We start from the raw sequence: 17,107 nt of genomic DNA on the forward strand, positions 1-17,107 counted from the left end.
TCGCATCGTCTCCAGCATCTCCTTATCACTGATACCACATGAAGACCAGAGATCCAAATTTAGGCAAACCAAGGTGACACAGATCGTGGTATAAATTAGCAAAAGGCAAACTCTCCACACATCAAAATAAAGTGACAATTGTTTGTTTTTAATCAAAAGTTTAAAACCAAGGTATGCACACACACACACACACACACACACACACACACACACACACACACACACACACACACACACACACACACACACACAAAGAATCTATACAATGCATTATTAGATCTTTACGTTAAACACACTATTTCCTGTTGTACATCAGTATTACTCAAAATCACAAGGACTGAACCACTGCTATTGACCAATCATGCCACTTCTCATTAAAGGAACCGCTGAACACCACAAATTCGCCAATAATATCAGGATATTAAAAAAAGACACAACTCCAGTCCAGCATCACTGCAAGAAGCTCTTAATCCGTCAGGCTCAGAGTAATACCACATCAAACACTTTTGGTCAGGTGGGTGATTTTTCTTCTGTGTTTGTGGGATTATATATACAATGATCTTCTGTGTCAGGTTGAGATTGGTTATTCCTTCAGAACTTGATACCTGCTTCCTCAGAAAGATTTTTCATATCCAAGTGTTTCTCTGCATTTGATGATACTTTGAGAACATCACATCAGATATGTTGAACTAAATCCAGATTAGCAATGAACTCAAGGACGTGCACATAAACAATCATTTTAACCATGTCATTGATCACTGTGCTCTGTTTTGCTGTCTTCCAGGCATATAGGTTTGATACCATCTAAACATTGTGAAGAAGTGTCAGTGGACAGTAACTCTCTTAAACGAGTGTGGAATTTTATCAGGTATTTGCTATTAAATAAATCTTCCCTCTGAAGTGGTGATGTCTATGGTTAGCTTGTTCTATTAACAACAAGGAGTCAAACTTGATTTAGTGCGTGCATTATCGCATTAGAGACAGAAGGACAGACTCAAGTCCAACTCCAGACACTTTAGCTCATAACCCCGGGTGCTTTTATACTTACCATGCAATCGTATAAAAGGGGAAGGCACCAGACAAATGCAAATTCTGATGTTTGTTTCAACAAAAGTAGATTTCTGAACAGAAATTTTCAGGAAAGAAACATTCGGCCATGCTTTTAAAGCAAATTTTACAAACATACCAACTAGGAACAGGAGTAGACCATTCGGCCCCTCCAGCCTGCTCCACTATTCAATAAGATCATAGCTTGTAACTTCAACCCCACATTCCTGTCCACACCAATAACCTTTCTCCGCCTTGTTAATCAAGAATCTATCCCGTTCCGCCTTAAAAATATTCAAAGACCCTGCTTCCACTGCCTTCTGAGGAAGAGAGTTCCAAATGCTTGCAACAAATTTTGCAAAATATCTGCCTCCAAAATCAAGACCTTTGATCTTTACATCTTTCGGTCTTAACATTTCGATTAATAATCTAGTGTTCAGTACAAGAACCAATGACCAAGTTTGGAGAGTTAGTCACACATAATTAAAAGAGTCAGTTGCGTAACTCCCATCCTCAGTTTGGAAATGTCTGCCTTCCTGTTTCGTACACACCCTGAAAGCACTCTTCTGTGAATGCCTGAAACTGTCACATAACTACAAAACGGTTCGCTTGATCACAAATACAACAGCAGAAAACCGGGAGGGAAAGAGAATGTGCTGGAAAAATGCAGCAGGTGTATGCCTTAGAATGCAATAGCATTTATTTGTGAATCTGTCATTAGACCTAGAAGAGAAACAATCTGCTCTATGAGGTAAATAAATCTATATAGGGGAGGGACAGGTGATGGATAAATTTCACATATTATCGGCATTTACAGATATTTATTTAAAATTTCCAATATTTGAAGCTTCTTTTAACTACAAAGATCAGGTGAGCAGAAAGTGAGTCCAAGTCAGGAGTTGATAATCTTTGTCAGTGGAGTTTCCCTCATGTATTTTGAGACATTTACTAATTCATTAGTAACTAATAGCAATCAATAATTATGGTTCATTTACCAGAATCCAAAACACTAGATCCAGGGCATTCGACATTCATGTGTTGAATGCGCTACTGCTTGTAGAGCTTTGTCTGTGCATTTCCTACATTACAACAGTAACTACACTTCAAAAGTACTCCATTAGCTGTAAATTACTTTGGGACTTCCTGAAAAGGGGCTACATAAATACAATCCTTCTTTCAGGAAGACCAAGCAGAGTCTTAAAACCGTAGACTGCACAACATTGCAGAATTTGTCATGTCAAAACTTTCCCATTAAAGGCGGGGGCAGTGTTAAATGCTTTTCCCCCAAGGAAATTGTTTGCTTCCTCACACAGACCATCAGGACTGTTGTCATGACCTGCTGTTGCATTTCTAACAATCCATATGGATGTAAAATACATTAGCAAACATCTATCAAACAATATGGGGAGGTGGTGGTATCATCACTGGACTAGTAATCCAGGGGCCCGGGGTAACGCTCTAGGGACCTGGGTTCACATCCTACCTTGGCAGATGGTGAAATTTGAATTCAATAAAAATCTGGAACTAAAAGCCTATTGGGGAGAACCAGTTCATTTAATGTCCTTTAGGAGAAGGAAATCTGCTGTCCTTACCTAATCTGGCCCACACCTGACTCCAGCAATGCAGTTGACTCTGAAATGACCTCTAAACAAGTACAATTATGGTTAGGCAATAGACATTGGCCCAACTAGTGATGCTAACTAAAAAATGTTATTATTCAATTAAAATACTGCATCTACATCCTACACTTCTCACTTTTCAAGGTATCTGTTATGTGATATCTTTCTAGAAAAGTAACATATTCAACTTTAACATTCAGGTGTACCGATGGCTGACCCTACAGCAAGCATTGACATTGGCTCAAGCACAAATTCCTCTGGCAACATCACTTGTCAGTTTTCTTCTGTTGGCTTGGCAATATTTACGATTACTGCCTATTCGTTAGTTTTTGTAGTTGGAATCATTCTCAACAGCCTGGCTTTCTGGGTCTACTTCTGTCACGTTCCCAACCGCAACAGCATCATCATCTATTTAAAGAACCTGGTTGTAGCCGATTTCTTGCTGGTCATCTCACTGCCTATAAGGATTGGTGCAGAGAAGAAAGTGGGCTCCACAATATTGAGAGAAATCTATTGCAACTTTACGACATGCATCTTCTATTTGAACATGTACTCAAGCATTCTCTTCCTGGGATTCATTGCGGCCACTAGATACCTGAAAATTGTCAAACCATTTAAAATACATGCATTTCAAACTCTTAAGTCTGCAAGAATTGTCTCCATTGGAATCTGGTGTGTATTTCTCAGCCTTGGAGTTTCATACATGCTCCTGTCAGGGAAAAAGCCAGCCCAGAACAGTACAAAAGAAACATGCTTAGGATTTAGAAGTGGTACGGGAATTCACTGGCATATATTCCTCCATGCTGGAGGCACATTTCTGTTTCTCTGCGTGCTAATAGGGCTTTGCTTCTTTTACTTTCAAACTGCAAAACGTCTTGACAAATCCCCAACTCCAAGCTCACTCAAAAAGCAAGCCAAGGCAAAGAACAACATCCTCATCCTCCTTGTTGTCTTCTTGGTCTGTTTTGTTCCCTACCACATCGCAAGGCTTCCTTACATTTTAAGTCAGGTAAATGTCATCACTGGGTGTTTTTGGGAAAAGATTCTTTACCACTTTAAAGAATTTGCCATTGTGCTGTCATCGCTTAACGCCTGCCTTGATCCAGTGATCTACTTTCTCTTTTGCAAGGCATTTAGGTCAAAGTTAGGCCTGGAGAGAAACTCAAAGGACAGTGACTCGTGCAAAGATCAGTCTTTACAAACTAACCCTTCACGAACTGTACTCGATGAACCAACAACAGCCACTTCAACAAACTCACCTTCAACCTGCTCTTGCTCTCGATTATTCCAATTTCTAAGAAGGAAACAAAAAACTCCTGAAGGGATGTGAAAAAAATCGATTGGGAGATGGGAAGGGTGAAGGCACTGAACTTATGTAACGCCTACTGCAGAAGTTCTTCAGTGATTGAAATGTTTTTGGAATAGGAACACATTTTTGTTATCTTGTCAAAAACAGTGACCAATTTACAACACAACAAAGTCCCACAAAACAGCAATGAGATGAATTAAGTTAGTCTGCTCCTGGTGATGTCAGCTGAAGAATACATGTTGGCCAAGGAAGATTTAACACCTCAGTTTGAACCCATAGCCTCTGGCATCGTAATCACCTGCAACCATAGTGTTCACCCAGGTTCGAATTTACCATAATCACAGCAACTACATTATTCATCAAAGTTCGCATTTTCCATATATCAGCAGCCACAGCATTCAACAAGGTTCGCAGTTATCCAAGTTTTTCGGCATGGATTTATTCTATCTAGATCTGCTCTCCACAGCTGATCACTTGGCCAAGACTTTCTACAGATACAGTTGATCATAGCTCTCAATTCAGTGAATGGGAAACGTCTCTAACCTGCAGCTATTAACAGCTTTGCTTTGCACCAAAAGTAAGGTGAGCTGTTGATGAAACACTACATTCTCTCACAATCTTGCCATTGTTACCAACCTTGGCGATGAATAATCCTTTTGTTTGGATTGCAGGAGACCAGTAGCTAAGCAACCATCCATGCACCAGCTCCTGTATGTCTGGTGGCAGAATCATAAACACACACAAAGTGCTAAAAGTAAAAAAAGCACCTTGTGGATAGCTACGGTGTGCAATTTTAAACTCACAAATAAGAGTATAAAATGCCTACACAAAGATAGGTTATATGTTTCATCATCTGCAGTGAAAAACAAAAAGATGTAACTATAAAGTGGAATTTTGGAACATTGCACAATCACATTGTTTCATCTGATTTTGACATAAACAGACTGAAGCATTCTGATCGAGAAAATTCATGCTTCATTGTGTCCTCTGTTGATGCCTGTATAACATATAACGTTACTGTGTTAGAGAAAGATAGCAAAATACATAGTGTTTCATCTGAAAGAAACATTTTGTTAATACCTGGAGAATGAGAGAGACCATTTTAAGTCAATATGTTCAGTTAAGTGATCAGAAAATTGGAACAGAGGGTGGGCTAAATACTGCTGGGGTGAGGAAAATTCTTTTGGGTCAGGATGTTTAGGATGGCGAGGTTTCCCTTCCCGCATGAGGCCTGAACAGGGATGCTTTTCGGGCCCACCCCCACCCCCACCCCCAGCCCTGAACATGTCCCGCTAGCCTGACAGTGGAGGCCAAGTGAGAAACGGCCCCTTAGGTGGTCAATCATTAGCCACTCAAGGGCCTCAACTGGGAAATGGGCGGGTGGGCCGGAATAGGCCCAGCCCGTTACAGCGACAAATCGCCGCGAAGTTGGGGCAGGTGGGAGCTCAGTGGGAAGGCCTTCCGAGAAATTTTACGGCCACCCCTCCCCTCCCCCCACCGCCTACAAATCTGCTGGCGGGAACGTAAAATTCTGCTCTTGGTTACGCTGGGCGCTTGCAGTTTTGCCGCTTTATTGTCATTCTGTACATTCAGCGGAAGTTGGACGTAGGTGCGTTTGCATTGACAAAGGAGCTACTTTTGAGGGTGAACAGGATAATCCTCATCCTGGAGCCGACGGCCATTTAAAATAAATAGGTAAAAACAAAAAACTGCGGATGCTGGAAATCCAAAACAAAAACAGAATTACCTGGAAAAACTCAGCAGGTCTGGCAGCATCGGCGGAGAAGAAAAGAGTTGACGTTTCGAGTCCTCATGACCCTTCAACAGAGTTTTTTCAGCTGAGTTTTTCCAGGTAATTCTGTTTTTGTTTTAAAATAAATAGGTATTGTTCAAATGAAAACAGGAAGGAGTTCTCATTTTAGAAAATACCCTGCATAAAGATAGCACAACCACCTACTTCCCAAACAACATTTCAGCATACATGAACGTGAAACAAGAACCGAAGTGCTCTTACATTAGCTCAATAGTTGTGAAATGACCACTGGACCATGTGAAAAGGAGTAAGTCAGATGTGGTTAAATCTTTCGCTCTCTTTGAATAAAATTATGTGCGGTCATTTAAATGTAAAGGTTTGTTATTTATGTTGTGTAAGTGTCTGGCACATACAGGGTTAATGTGGGACTGATGTAAGAAAGCACATGACCCAGGACCAGAGGTCAGTGTGGTGTTAAGCAGAAACATGTAAAGACCTAAACATGGAGATAGCTACTAGTCTGTACCCTTTACTGTATATGTGTAGCTAGTTCTACTTGTTCATAAAGAATTAGTTAACCTACTGAAGACTACAAAGATTTCTTTAAGACACAAAATTCTGTAACTAACACCCTCCCAACTGCTCTTTTGGTGAACAGTAGTACGTTTCCTTTATTTGCATTGCGCTTATCTTACTCCTTTGTCAACGGTTCATGCAAGTAAGATTACAATCCTCGCACAGATCAATAAAGTGTTAAAAAGAGACAGATTTCCCAAACTACCAACAGAAATAAACCGGTGGACAAGATTTCACTTTTTAAGAGTTTTGCTGCAACAAACTAAAACCAATAAAGATAAACATTAATTTATAAGCAACGAATACATCAAACTAAAGAGAAAGGTACATTTCACATTTACTAATTAACAAAACCAAAATATGTTTTATGAAATGCCTTTACATACTACACACAATTTCTGACAGATATGTAACATTACAGGAACAATCCCACACTCTCTGCCAGCTCGCCAGCAAAGATCCATTTCTTCCCGTCATGTCAGGTCTAAACTTTCAGAGCCCTTTAACAATCGTTCCACTCCTTGTTCAAGTTTTGAGATTCATGATACATCAAGATGATTCCCCATTCATTAAATCATCAAAAGTCAAGTCTGTTTGATTCCCTTTCTTTTGAACAGAAACCAAACTCTCACAAGCATCCTGTTTGGTTGTTAATATGAAACAGTAGGCCCTGCTTTCCCATAGAAGTAGCTGCTGCATTTCGGTATCACGAACAGTGGCTGTCCTTTTCAGTGAGATAATGAGAAAAGGTGCTAAATCAGCAGCGCCCCCCCCCCCACCCACCCCACTTCAATGAGTTTCTACTTTAGCTTCTTTCCCCAAGACACCTGGGTCACATGGGTTGTGTGGGGGCTATGGTGTTTGTCAGGAATTCACCCTGACCACACCCTGCCCCCCCCTCCTCATTTCAGAACGTTCTTTTTTACCTAAAGGTGAATGGGACATTTTAAAACATAATAGTCTTGTAAAGTTCAGCATTCATGACAATAACTACATATATGCAGCTCTCCGATGGGAAATCCTGATATTGATTCCTGTGGCTTCAGCAATCACAGAAATGGAAAGGAAACCTCGAAAGGCTGCCCCCTGATCATCCTGCTTCGGGATCCCAATGAGTGCAGTGAGGCATTCTCTCCAGTCATTGGGAAAGATAGGCTAATCCCTCCAACCAAGCAGGAGTGAATGGAAGAGGATGAGGAAGTTTGCATGAGGAGTGTGCCCCTCAAACCTGGAGACAACATCATAAGAGGATCTAGGACCTCATGAGGGCAAAAACACTTTCAGGTGCAAAACTCTACACTCTCACTGCCCCGGCATTCTCCTATATAACACTACCCAGACCAACGTAATTTGCAGCTTCGCTCATTCCCCTCTATCCAGACATCTCCTCACATCCCAGTTGACCAGCCAACACACCCTTATCATTGTGCAATCTCACTTCCATGACTTAGTCATCCTCTACAAAAGCTTCCTTTTCCTCTTCTCCACACATTTCATGCACATGCAATCCTCTGCTTTCTCTCTTTGCAGGAGAAAAGAGCACAGAACACCCAGGGAGGGGCAGAGAACCAGGGACATGGTGGTTCCAGTCCAAGCCACAAATGTCATAATGAACAGGACACACTAACTCAGTCTAGTTCTACTCAGTTCCAGTGCATACAATAATATATGGGCCTACTGCTATATGTGAGGTTTTGTTTTTTTCAAATCACATTGTTCAACCTCAACCCAACTTTCATAATGTTTTAGACTCGTGCATAAAAAGCAGCATTTTTCCACTTTTAATCTACCAAACCCTTTTGTAATCTTAAAGGCCCCCTATCAGGTTGCTCCTCAACCTTTTCTTTTCCAGAGAAAAATGCTCCAGCCTCTTCAGCCTTTCCTCATAATTATATCCTCTCAGTTCTGGGAACATCCTTCTGAAACCTTTTTGCATCGTCTCCAGTGCCTCCTTATCACTTATGCCACAAGTGTAGGTAGACCAAGGTGACACAAATTGCAGTGTAAATTTAAATTTAGCAAAAGGCAAACTCTCCGTCCATCAAAATAAAGTGACAGATAGATTTTTCTCTCACACACACGCGCGCACACACACACACACTCCATAGTTAGATCTTTAAAATAAATGCCCTATTTCCTGTTGCACATCACTTTTATTTAAGGTCATTAGTCTGAGTTGCAATGGACCATGTCATCTCACTGCTTGCTACTTCTGGTCAAAAGAAAAGCTCAACACCACAAATTGGCCAAAAGTATCATAAGGTTAAAAAAGAAAACATTTTGCATGCACAAGTCCAGCCCAGTATCGCTGCAAGAAACTCTAGGCCGTGCAGGCACAGAGTAATACCACATCAAACACTTTCATTCAGGTAGGTGACTTCTCTTTTCTGCTTGTGGGATTATATATATATATACAGTGACCATCACTGTCAATGATGAGACTGGTTATTCCCTCGGAACTTGATACCTGTCTCTCCAGGAAGATTTTTCCCATCCAAGTGTTTCTTTGCATTTGAAGAGGCTTTAAGGTCATTAAATCAGATATGTTGAACCAAACCTAAACTGGCAATGAAATCGAAGACATGCACATGAACAATTATTTCAACCATGTCAGTGATCACTGCACTCTTTTTTTGTTGTCCTTCAGGTATTTAGGTTTGTTACTGTTTAAACATTGTGAGGAAGCCTCAGTGTAGAGAAGCCCTCTTAAATGGGTGTGGAATTTTATCAGGTAGTTCATCCAGTGTTTTTAACATCTATCAAACAATAATTATTCGATTAAAATACTGAATCTCTGCCCCAGCACTTGCACTTTTCAGGGATTGCCTCTTCTGGCAAATTGTTACATGACACCACTCCAGAAAAGTAACGTATTCTACTTTAACATTCAGATGTGCTGATGGTTGACCCTACAGCAAGCGACAAGATCGGCACAAGCACCAATTCCTCTGGCAACATCACTTGTCAGTTTCCTTCTAATGGCTTGACTATATTTACAATTACTGCCTATTCGTTAGTTTGTGTAATTGGAATCATTCTCAGCAGCCTGGCTTTCTGGGTCTACTTCTGTCACATTCCCAACAGCAACATCATCATCATCTATTTAAAGAACCTGGTCATAGCCGATTTCTTGCTGGTCCTCTCATTGCCTATAAGGATCGTAGGAGAACGCAATTTGGGCTCCACAATACTGAGAATAATCTATTGCAATTTTACAACATGCATCTTCTATTTGAATATGTACTCAAGCATTCTCTTCCTGGGATACATTGTGGTCACTAGATACCTGAAAATTGTCAAACCATTTAAAATACATTCATTTCAAACTCTCAAGTCTGCAAGAATTGTCTCCATTGGAACCTGGTGTGTACTTCTCAGCCTTGGAGTTTCATACATGTTCCTGTCAGGGAAAAAGCCAGCCCAGAATAGTACAAAAGAAACATGCTTGGGATTTAGAAGTGGTACGGGAATTCACTGGCATATATTCCTCCATGCTGGAGGCACATTTCTGTTTCTCTGCGTGCTAAAGGGGCTTTGCTTCTTTTGCTTTCAAACTGCAAAACGTCTTGACAAATCTCCATCTCCAAGCTCACTCAAAAAGCAAACCAAGGCAAAGAACAACATCCTCATCCTCCTTACTGTCTTCTTAGTCTCTTTCGTTCCCTACCACATCGCAAGGCTTCCTTACATTTTAAGTCAGGTAAATGTCATCACTGGATGTTTTTGGAAAAAGACTCTTTATCACTTTAAAGAATCTGCCATTGTGCTGTCAATGCCTGCCTTGATCCAGTGATCTACTTTTTGTTTGGAAAGGCATTTCGGTCAAAGTTAGGCCTGGAGAGAAACTCAAAGGAGAATGATTCACACAATGATTCACACAATGATCAGTCTTTGCATACTAGCCCTTCACAATTCATACTTGATGAACCGACAGCAGCCACTTCACCCACGTAACATGTACACACCTGTTTCAGCTAAACAAAATGAGTGGCAGCCATTCACTGACTCATTCCTCAGGGCAATGTCTTGACCAATCAGGGTCAAGCTGTCTGGTTAAACTTTTAAACAATGCTTGGCAGTTAACTGTCAGTCACCATTACTGGTGCATTCTCCAGAATGCTGCTACCAGAATTTACTTGTCAACCAATCTGCACTCTCTTCTCATACAGTATAAATTGTTGTTCCCCGTTATATTGGTATGCTTGCAAAGTGACCTGATAAGTGCAAGGCGAAAAGCTTCAACATCTTTTTTTAACAATACTTAAAATATCTGCCTCCTGCAACTTTAATTCAAGAAATAAGAGTGTAAAATGCCTAGACACAGACAGCTTATATATTTCATAGCTTGCAGTAAAAAAAAATGATGTAACTATAAAGCAGAATTTTGGAATATTGCACAATCACATCGCTTCATCTGATTTTGACAAAAACCAACTGAAGCATTCTAACCAGGAAAATTCATACTTCATTGTGTCCACGGCTGATGTCTGTATAACATAAAAAACATGACTGTGTGAGAGAAATATAGCAACATACAGCCAGCGTTGGTTCAGTAACCTTGATGAGACATTTAGTTAACACCTAGAGAATGAAAGAGATCACTTTAGGTCAATATGTTCACTTAAGTGATCAGAAAATTGGGACCGAGGGAGGGCTAAATGCAGCTAAGGTCAGGAACATTCTTTTGGGCCAGGATTTTTAGGATGGCGGGGCTTCCCTTCCCAGAAAGTCGGTGATGAACACATCAGCGCCAATACTGCCTGCCTTACAGCCATTAAACACTTCAACAAGTATTAACTGGCTTGGAGACTGGACTTCCATCTCTCATTCAGAAGGAGGTCCTGCCTCAGAGAGCCAACAGCTCTCTAGTTACTGCAGCGCCAGCAGCTGCAATGGAGGACTGGGTCTGTAAACAGTCCCCAAAGCCTAAGTGCCAGGAGTTCAGGACCAGGTAAGTTCTGGGGTCTCAGGGCCGGATGGGAAGGTCAGGCACGGGGGTCGAGGGGGGGGGGGGTGGGGGGGGGGGGGGGACAGAGGAGGTGGGGGGTGGGGTGGGGGTTGCTGGTTGAGAGACTAGGGATGGAGGTGAGAGGGAGGACCTATGGGGGCCAAGCTTCTTCAGGGAGGCACTCGATGTTAAAAGGAGGTTACTGATGGAGGCGCCACATCTGCCCCCTTCCCACATGAGGCCTGAACAGGGTTACACTTCAGGCCTACCCCTGCCAATGAACTCATTCCACCAGAAACTGAAAATTGCGGGAAACGGCCCATAAGTGGTCAATGATTGACCACTCAAGGGCCTCAACTGGGACATGGGTGGGACGGAACAGGCCTAGCCTGTCCCAGCGGAAAATTGCGGGGGGGGGGGGGGGGGGGTCGGGGTGGATGGGGGCTGTGTGGGAGGGCGGTCCGAGAAATTTTACAGCCAGCCGCTCCCCCAATTCTGCCCTCGATTATGCTGGGCACTTGCAGTTTTGTCACTTTAGCGTCGCTCTGTACGTACAGCGGAAGTTGGACCTGGGTGCGTTTGTGCACTTGCATTGAGAGCTAGTTTTGAGGGTGAACAGGATGGTCCTCATCCTGGAGCAGGCGGCCATTTGAATGAAAACAGGAAAGAGTTATCACTTTAGAAAAAACCCTGCATAAAGATAGCACAACCACCTACTTCCCAAACAACATTTCAGCATATAGGAATGTGAAACAAGAAATGAAACACTCTTACGTTGCTTACTTCTTGTGAAGTGACCATTGGACCACATGCAAAGAAATAAATACAGTTAAATCTTTCACTGTCTTTGAATAAGATTATGTCGCTTCACTTAAAAGGAAAGGGTTGTTATTTATGCTGTATTAGTGTCTGGCACACACTGGATTAACGTGGGACTGAGTACAGGACCACCCACACAGCAATGTAAAAAAAACACATGGCCCAGGCCCAGGGGTCAGTGTGGTGTTGAGCAGGGACGTGTAAAGACCTAAGTACGGAGATAGCGCAAGCCTGCAGCCTTTACTGTACATGTAAATAGTTCTACTTGTTCATAAAGACATACAGTTAACCTACTGAAGACTACGAAGACTTCTTTAAAACACAACATTCTGCAACCAACACCCTCTCAACATGGTGGCAGATGGGGATCAAAAACCCTCAACCTTGCTAAAATGTTGAAACAAGCCGAGATGCTGGAAGGGTAAAAGACTCCAACAAAAATTTCTACCTGAGAGAAGCTCCCCACAGAAGGTGAAAGCACAGAGAAAATTTGCCAGAAAACGCTCCAGAGAAAAGGCCTGGAAGCTGAAGGCAGAGATTTTTACTGCAGCAGAAGATTCCACTGAATATCCCTAGGAAGTCCGGCTTCAGAGCACAGAACCTGCAGGGGTGAGCCAAACCTTTTTAAAGTTCCAGGCAGCAGCTAGTCCTGAGAATCCCTTCCCTAATCCAGTGTCAGAAGTGCAGCTGAGGGAAAGCCCACTGCTACAACCTGACCGCCCAGTCAGAGCCCCAGCATGTGGCTTCCGAATTCGTAACATAAGAGAAGGTAACCACCTACTTAAAGCGCTCGGGAAGACCGCAACGGTCAAGCTCGGAAAATGGCAAGCGTAACCCTGAATTTGAACACCTCATTACTGGTCACAGCAAACTGCGGAGTGAAAGAAGTCGGCGCACAGCCACTCCAGGCAGCCGCCGCTAAAAGTCTCCTTCAAGAAGCACGCCACTGCCTGCCAAAACCAGCAAGTGCAGGAAATCCCGCACAGGCAATTTTAAAACTTTTAACGCGAATCACAATTCAACACTTTCAACTCAGTTTGGACTAACCCAAGGCCCAGGCCAGTCATAAAGTCGGGGTCTTTGGAGGAAAAGATTTTTTTAAGGTACAGCATCGCTTCTGGTTTAAATACAATGTCAGAAGAAGAGATGAACATGCTGCTTTACTCTGTAGGCCCGATTGTAGATGGTATCATTATAAGAGAGGGTATTAATGAGTCATCAGCCAAATTCGAGGTGGCTTTAAAACGTTTTGACATTTATTTTAAACTTGTGAGAGAGCTAAATTCACTAATAGAGTCCAACCACCAGGGGAACCCGTCGATTCCTTCATAAATGATCTATAAAGGATGGCACGGGGTGTGAAAATGGAGATTTAAAGTCTGAACTCATCAGAAACAGAACATTGGTGGGTGCAACAGGCGATACACTCTCTGTCCTCCCACAAGCTAAAGCTGATCTAACCCTAGGCAAGGAAATCCAGATAGACAGATTATCTGAGCTCCTTGAACAGCAACAGGAAAATCTTAATGGGAGAAAATAAAACACAAGGTAGAAGCCAACTCTCAGTCCAGCTTATCGAGCCACAAAGACATGGGGAAAATCCAACTCAAGGAAAGCAATGATTGAACCGTCCAGCAGAGCAGCCTTGCCAGTGCTGCAGTGTGAAGCACCCTCACAGGAGAGACCAGTGTCCTGCGAGTACAACCCAATGCTTCCACTGTAAGCGGATGGGCCACTACAGCAAAGCGTGCAAGTCAAAACGCAGGCCCCAAAGTAATCCACGAGGTCGGGACCAAAGAGACACAGCCATGCTCCCTGCGCGAGGTCAAGGATTGTGGTTTCTCATTCTGGAATGCAGATATCTTTGTCAATGGCCATCTAAGTAATTTTAAATTGGATTCAGGAGCCGGCGTAACAGTCCTGTCGGACAAAGAAACATGGCTGGTGACCCAATGGCTGACCCACCCACGACGTAGCAGGAGGATTGAGATTTCCAGTCAAGGGCACCCTGCTGCCAACACTGAGGTTTAAGCGCAAAACAATCCAAGCGGCCCTGTTTAACGTCCACAACCAGGACTACTCTCTACTTAGAGCACAACGACCATGTCGAACAGAAGCTCGTGCAAAATAGTGACAAGGTCAACCAAGAAGGGCCTGGCTCCAAATACAAAAGCGAGTTCCTGAAGCTATTCACGGGACTGGGACGTCTGAAAAATGCGTACAGGATCACGCTGAGAGACGATGATAAACCAGTGTGCTTTTTCACTCCAAGAAAAGCCCCCACCCCTTCATGAAGAAAGTACAGCAGAAGCTGGGTGGGATGGTGAACATCGGAGTCATCTGCCCAATCACACAACCACTGTATGGCGTGCTGGGATGGTCCCAGTCCCAAAACCGAACGAGGGGGTCCCTCCACATTTGCATCGACCTGACACAGTGTAACAAGCCAGAGACATTCATCCCATGTCCACAATGAACGAAAGCCTGACTAAACTCTCGAAGAACAGGGTGTTTTCGAAACTAGACGCCACAACGGATTCTGGCAGCTTCCCCTTGATGAGGACTCTGGTCCCTAAGCACATCCATTAGGCTGATTCTGCTTCAAGCGCCTGCCCTTTTGGATCACCTCAGCAGCAGAGACATTCCGACGCACGGCGTCAGATAGTTTGCAGGGCCTTCAGGGGGGTCATCGGACACACGGACGACGTCATGGTTCACGGAGCGACAGTGGAAGAGCCCGGCAAAAGGCTCATGACAGCCTTGGTGCAACTGGAGGAAGCAGGACTGAGGCTGAACGACGAATGCGAATTTTCCATAATGTCCATTCGGTTTCTGGGCCACGTCACCAGCAAAAAATGCATCCTAGCGGACCCACGACAAACCAAGGTGATCAGCGAGTTCCTCACCCCTTCCTCGGTCCCCAACCTCCGGCGTCCCCTGGGGATGGTGAGCCAGCTGGCAAAGTTCTTACCTAATTTGGCACAGGTCACCGAACCCTTGGGACACCTGCTCGATAAAGACCAAGCAAGAGCAAGCATTCATTCGCATCAAGGCCACACTGCTCTTCACTGGAATTCTGGCCATTACGACCCTGCCTACCACCATAGCAGCAGATGCTTCATCCACAGGCCTCTGCGTGGTCCTCTTTCAGGAGAAACTGAATGGAAGTCGCCAACTGTGTACTACGCTTCCAGAGGGCTGCCAGACACAGAGACAAGATATACCACCATGGAAAAAGAAGCCCTCACGGCGTAATGGGCATGCGAGAAGTTTTCTGACTACGTAGTCAGCCTCAAGGTCACAATCAACCATAAACCACTAGTCTCCTTATTGGATGAGAAGGAGCCTGCAAAGATGCCTCCAAGGATCCAGAGGCTTTACCTACACCTCATGCAATTCATCTATCAGATTGTCTATGCCCAAGGGAAAAAGAAAATCAGGCGACAGCAGACACACTTTCGAGGGCCAGAGAGGGCCTCCAATAAAACAGGATGTCGACTTTGTTGCAGGACTGGAGGCCTATCCCCCAAGCAATGAGCAGACACCTGCCTGCAACCACAACCAGACTCCAACAGATCCTCCAGGAGTGACGGTGTGATCAAGAGCGTACCCGCACCCGCAGATTCAGCAAGTTTTGATGACCTCAACTGAGACCCAACAGAGGTGCCCACAAAAACACGGCTTGAGCAGTGAAACCTCCTTACGGTTACAGATGACTTCCTGGTCTAGGAAGAACGACTGATCATCCCAGCCTCCCTGTGGCCTGATGTCCTTTAAAAAAATTACTTCAGGGTCACCTGCACCTAATTGCAGAACGAAGGCCCAATCTGCCATCTGGTGGCCGCACATCTTCAAGGCAATAGAAGAGACCACTGCGAATTGCCAGATTTGTGCATTCCACCGGCAGGACTAACGGGAAACCGCTCATTCCCATGCAATTCCCTAACAGACCTTGGGAGAGGCTGGGCATCGACCTGTTTGTCTACAACAGCAAATCCTTCCTGGTAGTTGTGGACTATTTCTCCAGGTGCGTGGAGGTTAAAACAACTTTATTCGACTAGCACAGTGACAGTTGTCAAAGCGCTAAAAAGAGATGTTTGCAAGCCACGGCATCCTGGACGAAAACACGTCCAATAATGGCCCGCAATTCTCCAACTGATACTTTGCACACTTCGCAACCGATTTCTCTACCGCACCAGCTCTCCCAGGTGTCCACAGTCAAAGGGGAGAAGCAGAACGAGGGGTCCACATGGTGATAGCCCTTCTGAAGATGAATGAGGACTTTTCCACTGCACTGCTCACATACAGGTCCACCCCCTTACAGTGCAACCACCCGAGCTCCTGATGGGCAGAGAGCTTCACACATAACTTCCGATCCGGCCACAAAAACTAACGTCAGGGTTGATAACCAAGGACACCCAAACAAAAATGCAGTCCTACAGACAGAAACAAGCTTCCACCTACAAGAGAAGGCACCGCACAAGACACTTGCCACAGCTGCAGAAGGGTGACGAGGCCTGGATCACAGACCTTGAGAGAGAAGGTATGGTCATCAGACAGAACGACCAGATTGGCATGGCAGAAGCATGGTCAGACAATACAGGAGTCTCCGCGTGATCTCAAGACCAGCCGCTCCCATCACACAGTTGGCAAACTATCGAGGAAGACACCCAAGTTCCAATCCAAACTCCAAACTGGAAGAACCAGAAACAACTGAGCCTACCACTCTTACAACAGAATGGCAAATGAGATGTGCAAGCATTATAAGGCTGCCAGACTGCCTGAACGTGTAACTTCAAGAACTTGAAGGGGGGGAGCCTTGGTAGTGAGAATGTTATAATAATGATAATACAGTTATAACAATAATGGCATGATAGTAATAAAGTGGTAACAACAATGTAAATCTATGAGATATAAATCTGTGAGACTGATAACAATGTAAGTCATGAAGTAAACCAGTGTAACTCCATATCCATTGGATAAAGACTGGGTGGGAGGTGTAGTTTAAGGGTATGGCACATAAAGGGTTAATGTGG

At 43.8% G+C, this 17,107-nt stretch overlaps 2 protein-coding genes across 2 annotated transcripts in view; one reads left to right on the forward strand and one right to left on the reverse strand.

Moving 5' to 3' along the window:
• The window catches only part of LOC121270800 (mediator of RNA polymerase II transcription subunit 12-like protein), a 604,195-nt gene that overhangs the window by 365,097 nt on the left and 221,991 nt on the right, over window positions 1–17,107 (reverse strand). The gene's annotated exons all lie outside the window — the stretch shown is intronic.
• LOC121270807 (P2Y purinoceptor 14-like) lies at window positions 422–4,937 on the forward strand. Its single transcript, XM_041176252.1, has 3 exons — window positions 422–514; window positions 785–868; window positions 2,867–4,937. The coding sequence occupies exon 3, from the start codon at window positions 2,875–2,877 to the stop codon at window positions 3,994–3,996; it is 1,122 nt and encodes a 373-aa protein (XP_041032186.1). The 5' UTR covers window positions 422–514; window positions 785–868; window positions 2,867–2,874; the 3' UTR covers window positions 3,997–4,937.

Source organism: Carcharodon carcharias, chromosome 2 (genome assembly GCF_017639515.1).
Source record: "Carcharodon carcharias isolate sCarCar2 chromosome 2, sCarCar2.pri, whole genome shotgun sequence".
Lineage (NCBI taxonomy): Eukaryota > Metazoa > Chordata > Chondrichthyes > Lamniformes > Lamnidae > Carcharodon > Carcharodon carcharias.